We start from the raw sequence: 19,739 nt of genomic DNA, 5'->3' as shown, positions 1-19,739 counted from the left end.
TAAGGTAGGGAATAAGAAAAATTAATCATTAAAATAAAGGATAAAATGAAAACAGTTACATTAATCTAGGAAAACATTAATATTTTAAGTTTATTACCAAGCAGCTGGAGCATTAAAAAAATTCAAAATGAGTTTAGTGTTAGTCAGTGTTTAGCTTGTCAATCCAAACAATTAGTTAAAACATGTGGAGTTTTACCACAAATCAGCAAAAAGTCACGTAATTGATGAAAATGTTATTAGATGTGTCCAAGATTTTTATCCAAATGATGAGCACGGCTGAATGATACCAGGCAAGAAGGATTTTCTCAGCAAGACAAGCTTAACAGAAGAAAATTAATATTCAAAAAAGGTTTATCTTATTTAACTTAAAAGAACTGCATACAGCCTCTAAAGAAAGACATAATTTAAAAATTGGTTTTTCAAAATTTGCTGATTTAAGACCTAAATTTTGTGTTCTGCCTGGTGGGTCAGGTACTCACTCCTTTTGTGTGTGTGTCACCCACCAAAATGTAAAACTCATGTTATCTGCTCTAAAAATGAAATTTGATTATAAAATTCTCCTTTATCCATAGTGTATTATAGAAAATGAAATGTGCATGCTGTCACAGAGTGAAAAATGTCCAGGCACTAATGAAGTGCTCTGATTACTGCAAGAGAGCTGGGATGATTTTGATTCTGACATTATCTTCAAACAGTGGGCTTTTGTTGAATGTTGTGTCTAAATACTCAAATTCTTCAATTTTAAGAGTACTTAACTTACTGAAAATTTAAATAACATAAAAAGGCATCATTTTGTTGCAAAGAAACAAGCCAATTTCCTCAACATTAAAAATGAAAACTTGTTGGAGGGTGAATTGCAATGGGAGACTGCTCTCAAAATTTTCCTTTTGTGATACAGATGAAGTCCAGTCGTATCACTAGTCAAAAACATATGCCACAGTACATCCATTTCTCATGTATTTTTAAAAAAAGAAGGAAAATTACAGAGCCAAATCTATTGTGTGATAAGTGAGTACTTGAAGCACAATACTACATCATCATTCTTCTGCTTCCAAAAGCAAGTTATAAATAAAGTAAAAGCACTGTTACCACAAGTTAAACAATTTTTTTAATTTTTCTGATGGCACCTCAGTCCAGTATAAAAAATTTCATAAATCTGTACTACTATTCAAGATTTTGAAATTATAGCTGAATGTAATTTTTTTGTCTCATACCATGCAAAAGGAAAATGTAATGGTACTGGTGGAACTGTAAAAAAAGGACTGTGACTAAAGCAAGCTTTTAAAGGACAGTCAACAATCAAATTGTTACACCTTCTGAAATGTACAATTATTGCAAAGACAGTATTAAAAATATATTTATTTCTGCTCTAATAAAGACATTCAAGAGACTGAAGTTCTTGTTATCAGAATTATCAAGTTCTTGTTGCCCAGTTTGCTCAGTTCTTGTTATCAGGTAATCACAACAGAAACAAGAACCTTTCACAGTTTTGTTCCAAGAAGTCAGAAATGTATTCTGAAAGTTCAGGTGACCTCTGAATCAGAAACATTTACATTAGTATTGGTACACAAGGACATTAGTTACTGTTTCTGATTGCTTTATAGGTTTACCAAAGCCAAAATGTAAAAATTATGTCTGCTGTGTATATGATAGCAAGTGGTGGTTAGGTGAAGTCACTTAAGTCAAAATACATGAAAATAAAGAGGAACATTGAATACACTTTATCCATCCAAAGAGTCCTGGTACTTCATTCAAGAAATCATTGAGGGATAATCAAACACGGGTTCAATTGGAAAATATTTTAAAGATTCTCATGCCTTCAGAGCTTTTTCTATCAACTCCTCGAAGAGGACACAATATTACACAAAAGATGAATGTGGACTTACCAGTTCTACTCAATAAAAAAATGGCAGGAGCATTAATTTATGTTGGTTAAGTTTGTTATCAAAAAGTGCAAGATTTATTCATAACTTCCATTAGCAGGAGTAAAATAAGGTAAAAGAGAATTGAACAATTTGTTAATGTATTTGAGTTGTTTATCATTTTGTAATTATTATTTATCATTCTGTGATAAAGGAGTTTAGTTGTAATTTTTATAATCTGAAAAAAAAATACATAACATCAGTATTTTTGGATATGTTGTTTACAGTTAGAGGGAACAGTGTTTTTAGTGGTATTGTTGTATTCATTACTCGTCAACCTCTTCAAGTAACAAAATAAATTTTGTGATTTTAAAGTATATAAAAATTACTTACTGCTGTAAACATTTCAGATTTTTGCCACCTGTTCCACGTGTGGTTTTTGAGCCCCAAAAATGAGACATTTTCAAAATTTAATGTTTGGCAGCCATTTTTTTTAATGAAGGACATTTGGTAACAGTCCAATTTTTTTTTTTATAAGTACTACTAGTACCTAAGAGTTAAAAGGTAAAAAATAAGCCTATTACTTTAAGTCCTTCATTATTTATTTTGGGCCCAAAATTAAACAAAACAACAATTTGTAGACTAACTTCAGTAAACATAACAAGATTTGGTTAAGTAACAAAATGAATTTTGAGTACATTAAGATGAAGTTCCATCTTCACTCTTTCCAAAATCCCTTTTTGATCCTCTGTATGATGTAAAATAAGAATGCTACAGCTTATGGAAAAAACTGTTTTTACCTGTTGGCGAGTTAGAAAATAGTCTATTACTCAAGAAAAAACTTTTTTTTTATATATAAAAAAATATATTTTGGTCTCTACAAGGTGGGTTAGTTATACCAAATATCATTAAAATCAAAAATAGTGATGCACTGATCATTTGTTGAATTAAAATGGAATACCTTGATTGGAACATTACAAAACTCTTTTATTGTCTTAGTAAGACTTTTAAATAGGTGTGCATAGAGATTGTTGCTATTTAAATTATTTCAGGTTTACTTCCAGTGATTGGAACAACAGTGATGGTAAATTGAGACATCTCCCTCAGTCATTAAAAAAAAAAAACCATTAAAGTGCAAGTAAAAGCCATATGCACATGCATGCAAGATGCTGACCATGATATGTTGAATAAATCTATGTCCTATAGTTGAATTGCTGCAATCAGAAACAATGACCACCGCACAAGTCCTCTAGAAAAAACATTATTTAATATTTTCAGATTAAAAATCCTAACAATGTATCTTCTAGATAACTCTTGATCTTGTTAAATTGATGAGGTGGTTGTGTTTGTTTTCCATTTAAGAATCTCCATAGATGAATTTATGTTAGAAATACACAAAAGCAATTTTTTTCAAATGATAAAAGACAATTTCTATATTTAGTTTTTAGTGCAACCATAGACGAAAACCCTTTTTCAGAGGTAAACATGGCGAAAGGAATTAATATTTTCAATACTTCTGTGACTAAATTTCCATATTCACTTCAACAAGCAAGCCAAAACTTGTATAAATCTTCAGATGCGAATTGTAGTTTTAATGTTTCATCAGCAAATAAGATTTCAATGAGCTGGTAGTCAATTTCAACTGGTTATTTATCAGCTGCAATAATGTTTTCACTAAATGGATTCAGTACACATCTCTTTATCCACCGCTCTTTCCTCTTATCACCTTTGCACCATCACTACATACTGCAATATATTTTTCCAATCTGTTAGTAGCTTCATAAAAAAAAACATCAAAAAGACATTGTCCAAAAATATATGACTAGATATTGATTCACAAAACAACATTTTCTTTGATGATTTGTCCCTATCCCATTCGTATCTCACAAAAAATAAGAACTGAGAAATATTTGCCAAATCTGTTGATTCATCAAACTGAATATTAAAAAATTCATTTGGACTCACTTGTTGAATGGTCTGATCGTGAACATCGACAGCTTTCTATTCACATTGATAATGTGTTATTTAAAAGCACAATTTTTTGTTCTTCCATTCCTATTAAAACACTGATCATAACAACCACAGCAGGCAATATGAAGTTTTTGCAATTGTAAGATGCTTCAAGTCTACTTTTATCTGTATGGCTTTATAAATATAAACTTGTTGATTTCTCAACGCATGTAATTTTCTTTTGAAAATTCCAAGGGTTTGCTTTTGTGATACAGATATTTAGGTTTTCAAGAGTTGGAATTAATTTTGATGGCTTCATGCTTTCATTGGAAAGAACACGAAAGCAAACAACACAATGTTGCTTACCATCCAATGAGTTAAAAACTGTCATTGTACAATCTTGTCATATTTTACCAATCGATTCACCGGATGTAGATGGTTCACTTCATTTTTCCATAAATTTATCCATTTTGCATAAAAATCTAATTAAAAAAAAAAAAAAAAAAAACAGTTACACCATTTGACTGCACACTAAAAAAACTCAAACCTCTGTTTTTTTTCAAACTTTTTTCAATGAAACTATGCTTTTAAAAACTTTTAGAGACTACAGATGAACACTTTGCATTCAAAACTAAACTGATGTTCTGCAATCTCTTACGCCTCTTTTATACTGCTGAGAGCATGACATGTTCAAATGTATCATATGCATGTTTGAACATACTCTCTCAAAGAGAATATTATGCAAGCAGACCAAATTACATGGAGTACACAGACATTTAGTTGGAACTTGTAAATTTTTCAAGTCTGTACACTTCATACATGCATGTTCATACCTGTCGCTATCAACATAGCTAAATAGTTCTAACTAGATTTCATTGGGTTTGGCTTTGTTGGGGGGGGGTCACAAAATATTCATTAGGTTTTTTTTTTACTTTTTGGGATTTATGGAGCTAAAATGATTGAGAATCACTGCTCTAGAATTATTACAATTATAATTAACATTAATGATAAGAAATGGATTTTTTAAATGTGAAAATTACCCAGCCTAAGTAGCATTTGAACCCAAACTTTCTGGATGAGAAACTTTCACCCCCACTTTGAAGGTCATATATTAATCTGAACAGCAAGTCAGCCCTTTCATTTTTATTATGAGCTAATTTTAGAATTATAATTTTTCAAGAATCACTTTCTTCTATATTAATAAAAATAAATGAGCTGTTTAACACCTATTTATAGAAATAAAACCTATTTAGATGAAATTTAGCATATCCCAACTCTTAACAATTTAACAGCTGTTATTAAAATTGCTTATGATTGAAGCATGAAATGTTTGTATGTTAAAAGACTTATTTTTTCTTTTCTTTCAGTAGTCAGCTGGAAATTCATGGATGGTTATCATTGCCTGTAACATCATAAATATAAAGCAACAATGTAATTTAATATAAAGTCATTCAAAGGCATTGAGATTTTGGCTCAACTACACAACACAAGATTACAGGAGGGGCTTATTAATACTCACCATTAATACAAAAAAAAAAAAAAAAATAGATTTTCATTATGATTAGAAAAAATTCTAAAAATAGCTACAGCCAATAATAATAATAACAAAATCTGTAGATTACCAATAAAATTAGCAACACTCAAAAAGGAGGATAGCAGTTTCTGTTCATGGAAAGACCGTTTACAATAGTACTAATTGATGGGAAAGTTTTATCACCGGGGTTATTAATATAATCAATGTTAGTAATGTTACTGAAAAGTTTTTAGGAACTGGAATAATACCATTGCAACAGATTATACGTTGTGAAATAAGGCATTTATATATGCCTTAGAGAAAAGCATCCAGTCTGGAGATGGATTTTGCTAATGGGGTTGTGTTGTAAAGGTTAAAAGGTTACATATGATGCTGTTTATCCACACATTAGTCGTGAGTCAAATCCATAACTGGATGAGTCACACACTGTGCTCACATTTTCTTGAACAAAGGGCTCCAAGCAGAGAACTCTTATGCTGCATTATTTTATTGTACGGGGGGGGGGTGGTATTGCTTCATTTCTAACTCTACAGGAAGGGTAACATAATGTTGGACATGAATGTAACCACCCGTAACGGTAAAGATGACTCTTCCATCAAGTCTATTATTTTTATAACTTCACTTGCTTTCCTACATTCAAGTTGGAAATAGAGGGGAATGGAGGTAGACAGTGCAAGACTATCTGGCCAGCAGGATTAGTAGGCCATAGGACTCCATGCCATGTTTAAAAGGACTCCAGTAATTTAGGAAGTAGGCTTTTGAGTCAAAGAGTAGAGCCACAGGCAATGTGGACAAAATTACTGTCCAATAAGTGCAGCATCCATGTGTGGTCTGCACCTAATTATCTGCTACATTTGTTAGATTTATGAGTTTTGTGGTTCAGATTAAGACAAAGATAAACACCTAGGTAGTACTTTACAGAGGAGAGAGAGAGATTTTTCAAATTATCATGTAAATTTTATCTTCAATAACTAATTTGGAAAAATGTTTAACAAACATGTACTGCAAAATGAAATCTTTTGAAATTCCTTAAATACTACCAAAACTCTCTTTGACTGAGATTTAGCACTTTTTAATGTTCACATCCACATTTGATATAAAGTTTAAAATTAATATTAAACACTTCCTGTAGTAGAAGTGCAGTTGAAGTGTTTTTTTAAAGTGCAGTAATGTTTCACTGCTCAAAAACAAATGGATCAGAATAACAATGAACTGCTTAAAATTCCAATGAAAACTAATGTTGGTTGTATGTACAATAAATATGTATATAAAAGTATGGAAAAAAACAACAATGGAAGCTCTTGATATTACAATGATTTTTCCAGAGATGATATGCGGAACTTAAGGTGATGGAATGATAAATTAAATGGTTATGAAAAAAAAGGAAAAGGAAATAACACTTCATAGAATGGTTGAATAAGCATTCTGAAATATGGTTATAATGGTGCAAGTCAAGTGAAAATAAATTAAGTAGGAATGTCAGCAATTTTCGGCTGAATTTGACAGAAGTAGTTCAGTTCATGAGGAAACTGATGGTGCAGTCAAACTGGAATGTATTATTAAAATAGAATATTTTGGTATTATTAAAATACATAACCTATTTATTGAGGATAAATTCAAGCTTCAAAACTAATCATGTCTAGAAAGCGAGAAACCTATGAATAAATTTTAATAAGTTTTAAATACCTTCAAAAATTATAAACCTGTTTGTTTAGACTGGATTATAATGCAGTTACTGCAGTATGGAGGACTTGTTTTACATTAAGGTTGCTTTAACTCAGATCTTCAATGCATGCTGGAAGAATTATAAGATTTTCAGGGACTGGGGAAAGCTTTCATCAACACACACATATGCGCACATGTGTACATGCTATAGAAGGCTTTAAAAACAAACTGCAGTAGGCAATTTTAAGACTGCCAAAGAAAAACTCACAAACAAAAGCTTTTAGAGGAGGTAGCCAATATGTTTCAAAATCATGTTTAGTAGATCTTTGAACAGGTGATAAAGAACTAATAGTGAAGGGTCTCATTATTTTGGCAAAACTTTCTCATGTGATAAAGAAGAAAGATGTTAAAGTGTTTAGAATTTTGTAAAGAGAGGGTAAGAATCCCAAATATACCCAGCTGAAATCAGGATTTTGAAGTTGTTTAAGAGATTGTGGTAATTTTATTCAATTATGGACAAATCTCTGATTTTGATGAAATTTGGATATACTTTATCTAAGTCACAAGTTATTCATTACAATTGAAATCATTTGTTGAAAACACTTTTCACTTGAGCTGTCCTTTCTAAGTTATACAGTACCCTCACCAAAAATTTTGTAATTTAGCACTGTGCAAGTGTAATGACTAAGTTATTGTATATAATTTTGGACCTAGTTGAACAATCGACCAATTTAATATTTAAGACTGGTTAGTGAGCATTAGGTTGTGTTGGTATTGTACAAAGTTCGGTACACAGATTCATTAGTTTTTCTTTTTCCTGTTTAGCCTCTGGGAATAACCGTTCAGGTTATTACTTCAGAGGATGACATGTACGAGTGTATATGAAGTGTAGTCTTGTACAGTCTCAGTTCGACCATTCCTGAGATGTGTGGTAAACTGAAACCCAACCACCATAGAACACTGGTATCCATGATCTAGTATTCAAATCCGTATAAAAGTAACTGCCTTTACTAAGACTTGAACGCTGAAACTCTTGACTTCCAAATCAGCTGATTTTGGAAGACGAATTCACCACTAGACCAACCCGGTGAGTTAGCCAAGTCATTTACACCATATAATGTTTTTGTAGATTTACTAAAACCTACACCTTATGTTTTTTTTTTTCAGCCTTTGAGACCACCGTTAGATATAGCTTCTGAGAATGAGATGAAATGAAATTTTATAGCATGTGTAAATGCCATGCCTGATTGGAATCCAAACCCAGGAACTCCGTATGAAAGACCAAGATGCTACCACTTGTGCCACAGAGACCGGCAAGCTTAACCTATCTTAATTTAATTTCCCTGAAACCAAATTATTTAGTCCGAAAGTAATGTACATTACACGTGCACAATGAAATTGGTACATCTGTGCCAATTATTTCGTCATTACATTTGTACAATGCTGAATAACAAAATTTTTGGCGTGGGAATTGTGTAACTTAGAGGGAGGTAACTCAGGTGAAAAGTATTTCTGATTATTTCATTTGTAATAAAGAACTTACATCCTAAATAAAGAATCCAAATTTCATCAAAATTGTGGGGGAGGGGTGAGTCCATAACTGTATATAATTACAGAGATCATATATATAATGGAGACAATATATAGAGAAGAATTGTGCGCTTTCTTTAAATAATTGTCAAACATTACAGAGAGAAGTAGATGTGACCTTAACTATATGATGTTGTGCCTTTTACAGAACCATAAACTGAAAGTGGCAAGCTGAAGAGACTCATTCATATAATCCATGATGGATAATACAAGAAAATATTTTCAAGCAAAATACAACAAAAAATTACACAATGCCAAATAAATATTTATAATTATTTTCACTCGTTAAAAAAATTTGCTAAAGTCTAAACAAAGTTGAGTTTTGTGATTAAAGAACAGATTAATTGTTACTTTTACAATTATACTTTGTTGTTTTTCAAAAATATCACAACTTTTTAAGTGTGTAACTATTTACTTTATAGATTTTAAAATACACTAATTACAATTATTATATGGGTAGTAGTACTTGTAATATTTTTTCTACGTAAAAAAAATTAGCTGATATAACCCATTCAAATTTACACAAAATGCTAGATGGTGAAAGACTAGGTGAATAGGCTAGGGAAATCTTCTTTAAATCTATTGTGTGGAATGGATAAGAAGTAATTTATAGAATAGTAATCATAAATTTATAGAATATAATGATGAAACAAACAAACATAAGATTATTTTTAGGTAAAAATAATCCTACTAAAATTACTTACAAGCCCAAATATTGTCACATAATATACTTTTATTTACCACATAATAATTGTAGACTAAAAAGATAATGTATGTACAATTATGAAAAGGAGAATTATGTAGAGAGGTGAAAATACATAACTATTTTGACTAATACTTCCAATTTTCAGTAGAAAAATATTGAAGTTGCCACTTCCATAAAGAATAAGCTATCGGATTATTTTTTTCTTTTATTTAACAAATTATTTTGAAAATAAATGTTGTGTTACTAGATAAAAAGAACTCCAAGGTTAAGCATCTATAAAGACACTAACAATATTCAATAAACATTAAAACAACAGTATCCAAAATCACTTAAGGTAACTTTTTAAATATTGCTAACTGAACAGCACATTGTAAAGTAAAGCTTACCTGTTTGTTAAGTAAAATACTTTTGCTTACCCCTTCTAGCCGACACAAAGCCACGAGTATGACGATCATCATCGCTTATAAAAATAATATCAGACGTTTTATCAGCTGATTTGGGCGGAAAAAAATCGCCCATTAAATTGGAATCTTTAGCATGATGAAGAACTGGCACTGAACTTTTATCACAGTCAAGTTTACAAATTCTCATTTTAGTCTTGAAAGCACGTTTCGAGTGCTTAACACATTTGTGTTTTTTAGGTAGGCCACGAGAATCACTCATTCCTAAACAATCACGAATTTTTCCCTGTTTTGATTTCCTCCTAGAAGTTTTCTCTGCTGCGAACAGAATTTCATCGTTTATTAAACTTTCTGGCGATCGCAACTCATTACACAAGATCACATCTTTTTGAACAGAATTATTAGAAGCAGCTAACGAACTAGAACTAACAGTATCATAAGACAGATCAACTCCTAATTCAGCATTATTGTCTTCTTCCATTATTTCTCCTTCTTCTGCTCCATCATTAAAATTTGCAACCAAACTTTGAACGCACTTATCCATTTTAAAAATAATAAATAAATAAACATACACACCGACTAAACAACAACCTCACGAAATACTACCTAATACTTTACTAATAATGTCTGAAATATGGTTGCCAAAGCCAACATTAAGTTAGCTTACTTTTTGAACTGAACGAAGTGAAGGTATGCGTTCTTTGTAAGTTTGAAATTTAAGGTATGTATATGTAAGAGAAGGTTCGTTCAAACAGCTCACTATTTACTATAACTATCTTGGTTTGTATAACTGTATTTGCTCATTTGCTGTATTAACTCATTTTCACTACCTTTTAGTTGTACAAGACAAAGGTAAAATAAATTTTAAATTGCTGACATGTTTCAAACGGACTTAAGAAACACCATATTCTTTCTTAACCTAAAAGAAACTTACTGTGTTTAAAAAAATACATAAAAAAAGCATTTAGATGAACTACAATACATTTTACTGTAATCAAAGTACTTTTTGTAGCTTAGCTAGAAGAAAAGGATATAAAACGGAAGACTCAGATTTTAGAGCTTTCACCTTAAAATGATATACCCAATAGTCGATTTACAAACGGTTTTGTAGTGAGTAAAATGTCCGTACAACAATATATACATGACTTTATTCAAAAATACTTTTTGTTGATGCAAAAATTTATTTTATATCAACTTTGGGCATGCTAAATATGAGAAATGTGAGGAAGGCAATGATGTTACTTCCCTGATGATAGAAGTAAACAGATTTCCTGTATAAAAGCAAATAGTACTAGAAAGAGAATGGAATGCCCGCTTTTTGATTAGAAGTTTCAGTTTTTGTGGTAGTAATTTTGTAACTGTATTTATTGGTTTAATATTTCTAAATAATTATTTTATTGTTAAGTTATACATTGCATATATAATCAGAGGTAGTAGTCATTTTATTCAGAAAAATGTGAAATTTTTGAACGTGTAAGTTTTAACTTATGTAGTGCAGCTTGTAATGTGTATCATCATCCCAGAATTATATACCCTGAAATAGGTTTCTTGGACTGTTTTCCTGACTATTTCTAGTTAAATTTTAAAATATTTAATTGTTCACATTTAATTTAAGACTGTCTATTAACCTTTTCTGGCCTCTCATTATTTGTACTTTCTACAGCTTCTTCTAGCACTGTTAAAAAAATAATCCTTCTTCTTCATAAATTCCAACCAAACATTAAATTCTGAATTATTATGGGTTGTTCTGATATAACTTATATTCTGGTTCGCTCTTCTCATTGCTTTTTCATTTTTCTCTCTGTCTGTCCATTTAAGTTTGTTTGATCTCCTCCATGCCAAAAAATGGTAAGGCTAAAGACATTTGATTTCAAATTCAAATGTCTTTAGCCTAGAAAAATATAGCCTTATATAAAAATAATCTTAATATAGAAATTTAGGCTTCCTGAATCTGACAGTAAGATTCCTTGACATTCTATTGATATTCTATTGATATTATTGATATTTGGGTATTTTTTTTATGTTAGTCTATACTGTTATTTTTTTCCTACATCTTCTATATCGAAGAGTTTATCTTTTTTTATTTTGTCTTCAGTCATTTGACTGGTTTGATGCATCTCCAAGATTCCCTATCTAGCGCTAGTCATTTCATTTCAGTATACCCTCTACATCCTACATCCCCAACAATTTGTTTTCCATATTCCGAACGTGGCCTGCCTACACAATTTTTCCCTTCTACCTGTCCTTCCAATATTAAAGCGACTATTCCAGGATGCCTTAGTATGTGGCCTATAAGTACTGTCTGCGCAGTAATTCTACAGGTATTCCATCTATTACAGGAGCCTTTCTGCCATTTAAATCTTTTAATGCTCTCTTAAATTCAATCTCTGTATTGTTTCTCCCATTTCATCCTCCTCAACTTCCTCTTCTTCCTCTATAACACCATTTTCTAATTCATTTCCTCCGTATAACTCTTCAATATATTCCACCCATCTATCGACTATACCTTTTGTATTATATATTGGTGTACCATCTTTGTTTAACACATTATTAGATTTTAATTTATGTACCCCAAAATTTTCCTTAACTTTCCTGTATGCTCCGTCTATTTTACCAATGTTCATTTCTCTTTCCACTTCTGAACACTTTTCTTTAATCCACTCTTCTTTCGCTAGTTTGCACTTCCTGTTTATAGCATTTCTTAATTGCCGATAGTTCCTTTTACTTTCTTCATCACTAGCATTCTTATATTTTCTACGTTCATCCATCAGCTGCAATATATCGTCTGAAACCCAAGGTTTTCTACCAGTTCTCTTTATTCCGCCTTAGTTTGCTTCTGCTGATTTAAGAATTTCCTTTTTAACATTCTCCCATTCTTCTTCTACATTTTCTAACTTATCCTTTTTACTCAGACCTCTTGCGATGTCCTCCTCAAAAATCTTCTTTACCTCTTCTTCCTCAAGCTTCTCTAAATTCCATCGATTCATCTGACACCTTTTCTTCAGGTTTTTAAACCCCAATCTACATTTCATTATCACCAAATTATGGTCGCTATCAATGTCTGCTCCAGGGTAAGTTTTGCAGTCAACGAGTTGATTTCTAAATCTTTGCTTAACCATGATATAATCTATCTGATACCTTGCAGTATCGCCTGGCTTTTTCCAAGTGTATATTCTTCTATTATGATTTTTAAATTGGGTGTTGGCAATTACTAAATTATACTTCGTGCAAAACTCTATAAGTCGGTCCCCTCTTTCATTCCTTCTGCCCAGCCCGTATTCACCCACTATATTTCCTTCCTTGCATTTTCCAATGCTTGCATTCCAATCTCCAACTATTATTAAATTTTCATCTCCTTTTACGTGTTTAATTGCTTCATCAATCTCTTCGTATACACACTCTACCTCATCATCATCATGGGCGCTTGTAGGTATATAGACTTTAACAATCGTTGTCGGTTTAGGTTTTGATTTTATCCTTATTACAATGACTCTATCGCTATGCGTCTTGAAATACTCCACTCTCCTCCCTATCTTCTTGTTCATCACGAAACCTACTCCTGCCTGCCCATTATTTGACGCTGAGTTAATTACTCTAAAGTCACCTGCCCAAAAGTCGCCTTCCTCTTCCCATCGAACCTCACTAATTCCTACTATATCCACCTATACCCTATCCATTTCCCTTTTTAAATTTTCTACCCTACCAACCTTTTTTAAGCTTCTAACATTCCACGCTCTGACTCGTAAAATGTTATTTTTTACTTTTCTGGTGACTCCTTCCTTAGTAGTCCCCACCCGAAGATCCGAACGGGGGACTATTTTACCTCCGGAATATTTTACCAAGGAAGGCGCCTCCATTATTGTTAAGTGAAAATGCAGAGAGCCACATTTTCTTGGAAAAAAAAACAGCTGTAGTTTTCCATTGCTTTCAGCTGCGCTGTACTCAGAGGACTGAGTGATGTTGATATGGCCGTTTAAGTCATTGTGACTCACGCCCCTAAGAACTACTGAAAGAGCTGCTGCCCTTTTTCAGGAATCATTCCTTAGTCTGGCTCTCAACAGATACCTCTCCGATATGGTTGCACCTTCGGTCCAGCTACTCTGTATCCCTGACACTCAAGCCCCCTCACCAACGGCAAGGTCTCATGATTCATAGAGGAGAGTTTATCTACAAGCAATTTATCTTTGCTTCTTTTGTTACATTTCTTAATTTGGTAGTCAGTTTTCTGTACAGCTTCTTATCTGCTTCATCCTTATTTATTTTTCTTTCCTTAATGAAACATATTGTTGGCTTTTTTTTAAGGTATCTCATTTCACCCAAAACTAATTATTGCCAACTGCGATTATTCTTTATGTACCACCTGCTAGGGCAAACAGAATGAGGTATAAAAGCTACCACAATATTCTGTTGAGAACTCAGAGTCTCCTGTTACTGTGATGGGGGCTATATGACTATTTTACATGAGGCAGTTGTAGTTATCACTAGTGTTAAACCAATTGACGTCCTTGAGTCGAACAATAGTTACGTTTCTGCGTGAAGAAGTCCAGTAACTGACTGAGCAGCATATTTTGGAAATAGAGGAGGAAGGTTTTGGTATTTGGCAAGTCAGGTGGGATAAGATGGCAGATGAGCAGTATATGCACGGTCTCTTTCCAGACATAAGGGTGTTGGGAGTCACCTTATGGATCTCCCCAGACCAGCATGCGACTCAGTTCCTTTCAGGACATGGTGCATTTCAGACAGTTTTGATTTGGCTTGACCGACTCGGTTCAGTGTCTTCAATGCTTAGTATTGGTTGATGCATACATGCAAACATGTGCAGTACATTAGATCAAAATGTGAGTTTAGGCATGCAGAGGTGGTTAGGAAGCTTTGAGGGTACTGGTTTGAGTCTGGAACTGCAGGCTAACTGGAAAGTTGGAGATGAGTGTTGCATTGTTGAAAAATTTTTAAGGGTTTTGATGCTCGAAAGGATTGCAGAAGGTGTTCAGTATAGAATAGTAACCTGGGTGGCTAGGGATCTGTTTGGATGCATTTCCGCCAGAGTAGGTGTGTTCAGCAGTTGTGCCTGGTATTGTTTGATAAGTTCGTGAGTTGATTTATAAGTAATTTTGGATGCTTTGGTATGGTAGATCAAAATTGTGATTTTGTGAACAATTTTTGTGGGTATGAAATTAATATTTTGTTATAGCTCAATTTGTAAATTTTTATTCCCTATCAGTTTTTTTTTTGATTCGGTTTAGGTGAGTTTGAAAAATATCTTTTGTTAGTTGATGGGTTCAACACCAACAATAATGTTTTTCAAGGCATTTGCATCAGTGCCATGATGATAGAGGCCTACTGATGAATGAGATATGCAGTCAGGTATTGAGGGTCTAGAAGATGACCTCCTGTGAAGCCCATCAGGACTACAGGACTAGGAAGGAATGGTGTGATGTCTTCCCCTGCGGGTCAGAATGGGCGTTAGATTATCTTTTTAATTAAATCATCATCTTTGAATGAATCTAATAATTCATCATTTTATATTTTTGTTTCTATTTATAAATGTAATATTTCTCAAGTACATTCATTTTTTATTATTATTACAAATTTCCAAAATCCCTAAATTATTTTTGCAGTTTGTAATAATATGTTTGTATTCTAACAGATAGTCAGATGATGAAAGTTAGTTATTGGAAATTAATATGGTAAATTTACCTTATCTAGTTACTGTGTTTTGGTGGTTTATTTCATATAATATTAAATATAAATTATGCATAAAAAATCTAAAACTGTCAATTGTACGCTGTTATTGTATGGACCTAATGGAATAAACAAGAAAACCCCACCATTCACACCAAAAGCCTTTCAAACTGTTCCTTATGGTCTGACACATAGATTGGTAGCGAACTAGATTAGAATAACATAAAAGTCTTAGGATATCAGGGAGGTTTCAGACCCTGGAGGGGTTGTTCATAGCAGATCATGAGTCTCAAGCAAGTAATGGATTACAACAGAAAACGATGCAGAGACATGATGATAATAGATAATAGCAGTCTACAAGCAAGCATTCACAGAGAATCCCTACTAAAAATTCTAAGAACTCAGACTTCATTCCAAATTAATAAACATGTTAAAAGTGACTCTCACAAACACTAAATAAAAGTGAAATTGAGAGGCAAACTCTTGAAACCAATTGAAATCAAAACAGTACTGTGCCAAGGTGATGGACTGTCACTGCTACTACTCAAATGCAATCTGGAGATGGTAATGAGGGAATGGCTCAAAAATAATAATGAAGAATGGGGGAAATGATCCCCTAAAAAAAAAATAAACCAAAAAATCAAAACTAATTGCCTTGGTTTTGCTGACGAATTGGCACTACTAGTAAATGACATTGATAAAGTTAAAACAGATATTAGAACTTAAAACATTGCAAATAAAATTGACCTCAAAATATCATTTGAAAAGACAAAATTATGCCCCAAACCCAACTCAATTAAAAGAAATGAACATAAATAGTAATAAAGACAAAATAGTAACTGAATTTAAATACGTCTGAGAGGTAATAACAAACAACCTAAATGAAAAAACCTCAATCCAGATAAGGACAAACAAATTAGCTAACGCACAAAAATTAGCCTGGTATCCCTACAATAAAAAATGTCTATCAATCAACCCAAAAATAAGACACTATAACACAGTTATAAAACCGGAATCCATATATGCAGCAGAAACACTTTTCCTTCTGAACATTGAAAGATTGACAGACTCCAGAAAAATGAAAGAAGAATTGGTGGAACCTGCAACAACAAAAAGTACCAAAAAGATGGGCAGTAGTGGATTGTGCCCAACACAGTCGTGTACAAAGAGTTAGAACCCATCACTGATATGATACCACACATAAGAGGAGACTAGGATTCTTTTTATTTGGTGAGGATGCAAGATTTGAGACTTCTGAAATAGCTGGTACAGTGGAAAATTGTAAACGCCCACAAGTCTAGAGCGACAACAACTTATGCTCAGGCTGTGGCTACTTTTCCTGCTCTTGCTCCAGCTGCTGTTAATGCAAACTAGCTTCTAGGAAAACTTGCGCTCACTTTGGCTGATATGATTGAGAGAATAATAGAAAATGAAATGAAGTCTCTCAGTCGTAAAGAAATAAAAAAGCCATTGATAAAAAAATTGTCTCCTGATGATACCTTGATTAAGAACAAAAGTGCTCCTGATAAGAGGAAAACAGATACCAAGCCAGAGATCTAAGTTTGTTTAAGTGAAATATTGGATGATGTGAGGAAAGTGACTGCTTTGCACTCTTATATGGAGGCTCCCAAGCCTCCTGAAACCGTGGTGGTATCTATACTACAGAGGCCACAAAAATCAACACAAGGGGGCCTGTTTCTCCCCTGCCTGAGGCGGTGACTGGTGCGACTACTGTTGCGGGGGTCTCTCAAATTCCCGTCTCTCAATCGGTGCCTAAAGCAAGCGCAGATCAATGCCCGTCGTTGTCCGCGGCTTCGATGGTCTCGGATTCGGAGGCCGGGAGCTACGCAGGCGATGACATACTTATCGAACACGAAGCTGTTCGAAAAATGGAAAAGAAGAGGAAAAAAGGAAGGCCGAAAGGCAAACCAAGAGATTAAATAATTTAAAAAATTAGCGAGTCGATAATTCAATGGAACATCAATTGATGTTTGTCAAACATCCATGAGCTCTAACGCTTGGTACATGATGTAGATACGATTTGTATATGCCTGCAAGAAACACATTTCTGCCGAAATGCAAATTTCCGATTCAGAAGATACATTTCGACGAGATCAACCGCAAAATATGAGTTAGAGATGGAGTAGCTATATTAAAATCGACTAGAGCTACACCAAAGCGGTTGAAATAAACACAAATCTGCAAGCGGTCGCAATCAGAATGAAACTTCCGCTGCAGATCACTATCTGCAACATATACTTGCCGAATTTTGATTGGAAGGAGGATTAGATAGCAAGAATAATTGCTCAGCATACTCCACCCATATTACTGGTGGGTGACAGTGCACATAATTCTCTTTGGGGGTTGGATCGAGTAGATCCCCGTGGGAGAGAATTGGAAAAGTTCCTTCTGAATTCTGATTTCATTATTTTAGATGGTGGTTCAGGAATATTTTTCAATGCCAGAGATGGATCGACGTCCTATATAGATTTTGTACTTATAAGTGGATGAATAGCAACGGGGTACACTTTTAATGTTTTAGAGGATCTACATGGAAGCGATCATTTCCGGTGTAAATTGAAACTGACGTTAAAAAAAATATAACCCATCTCCAAAAGATGGCTGTTTGATAAGAAAGACTGGACGAGATTCACAGCTAGAACGATACTCCCTGAAATAACTGGAGTTATCGAAGCCGATGTCCACGCTATAACTAATGCCATACTTGATTCAGCATCATGATATATTCCCAAAAGGTCTGGGAAATTCAAGAAGCGACCGTTCCGAGGAGGAACGATGAAATAAGTGAAGCTATTAAAAGAAAGAAAAAAGCGAAAAATGCTTTTAAGAAACTTCTAAAATTAGTAAACCTTATTGCCTTTAAAAAATACAGGGCGTATGCAAAAAGACTTATGATAGACGCTAAAAAACGATCCTGGCAACAATACGTGTCCTCCATTAACAGAAATACGACTGCGTCAGACATTTGGAAGAAAGTAAGAGCTATTTGTGGGCGTAACTTTACGCCCACAACTAGCCTTCAGTATGAAGATGAAGTTAGAGAAGTTAGAGATGAAGTTAGAGGTAGAGTTAGAGATAAAGTTAAACGAAATTGCAGAGTTAGTAGCCAATCGTTTCGAAGAAACAAGCAAAACGGCTAATTTCGACGAATATTTCAGAACACATTTGTGTTCGACAGGAAAAGGGATATTGAAAAGGGCTGTTACAGATTTAATTTTGATATTTTCATCAAAAAATTAAAAAACCTGATTTTGAACTGTGATTGTCATCATAATGATAGTTTTTTTAAAAGAAATACGTATTTCAGTCATTAATGGTTATTTATTTTAATTAAAAAAATTCTGATCTGGACAATACTTCAAATCTGGATCTAGATATGACTTCCATGTACGCCTATTAATTTACATTTACACATTTTTTTTTTAATGAAAAGTACATAAAATTTATTTCATTAAAGATTTCTGAAATTTTTTCATATGTTTTATTGTTTTATTATTGAATTATTATTCATCGTAAAAATCGTTTTATAATGAAAGGTAATTATTAATGAATCAATATATTTAAATTAAAAGAAAAGTTAAAAAAAAGGAGTAAAGTCTGATTCGAACCGGTGTGCCTTCCCCTAAAATCCAAATATTTCATTAATTAAAATTAAACTTTTGTTTGGCTATAACTCTGGAACCGATGAAAATAAGTACCACGTATGACTTATCGTTGAAAAGCTCTCAATGATGATTTATTACTGCAGTTAATAAAAAGTCCAAAAGCCAATTTGTTTTGGATTTTTACCTTTTTTGTACACTTTTGGTTCAGTCAATTGCAATCAGAAGGGGAGGTGCGCAACTAGATCTTACAACAGTACAAATCCAAAATTTTAGCATCCTACAGCTAATCGTTTTTGAGTTATGAGAGATAGATGCGTACGTACATACATACATACAAACGTCACGCCGAAACTAGTCAAAATGGATTCAGGGATGGCCAAAATGGATATTTCCGTTGAAATCTAGACCCCGAAATTTTTCGTGATCACAATACTTCCTTTACTCCGTACAAGGAAGTAAAATTGTGAATATTCGTTTTTATAGGCTAAATAAGAAATTATGTTTACTTCAATGATAGATAGTAGATCAGCGTTTCCAATGAATATCTTCGAGGATCGTTCAATTATTAAAGAGACAAACTAGTAAAAAAATTAATTTATTTAATGACAATGAAATTAACTACTTTTAGGCATAATCCCCAGCTTCATTTAGGTACTCTTCCTATCTTTTGGAGAGCTTAATTATTCCAGTAGTAAAGAATTGTTCTCCTCAGCGTCTGAGTCA

The 19,739-nt window shown here is 33.1% G+C and overlaps 1 protein-coding gene across 3 annotated transcripts in view; it reads right to left on the bottom strand.

Annotated features, from left to right (window-relative positions):
* LOC142318855 (uncharacterized) overlaps positions 1–10,339 on the bottom strand; it is a 43,133-nt gene extending 32,794 nt beyond the window's left edge. For all 3 annotated transcript variants that reach the window (XR_012755055.1, XR_012755056.1, XM_075355420.1), the window contains exon 1: positions 9,724–10,339. Coding sequence is in view for 1 of the 3 variants with exons in the window: in XM_075355420.1 (XP_075211535.1) it covers positions 9,724–10,252 (529 nt within the window). In the remaining 2 variants the exon portion in view is untranslated. The remainder of the gene's footprint in view (positions 1–9,723) is intronic.
* Positions 10,340–19,739: the final 9,400 nt, after the last annotated feature.

The sequence above is a fragment of the Lycorma delicatula genome, chromosome 2 (assembly GCF_047948215.1).
Source record: "Lycorma delicatula isolate Av1 chromosome 2, ASM4794821v1, whole genome shotgun sequence".
Lineage (NCBI taxonomy): Eukaryota > Metazoa > Arthropoda > Insecta > Hemiptera > Fulgoridae > Lycorma > Lycorma delicatula.
Note: the sequence above shows the minus strand (reverse complement) of the source record. Positions and strands in the feature narration are given on the sequence as shown.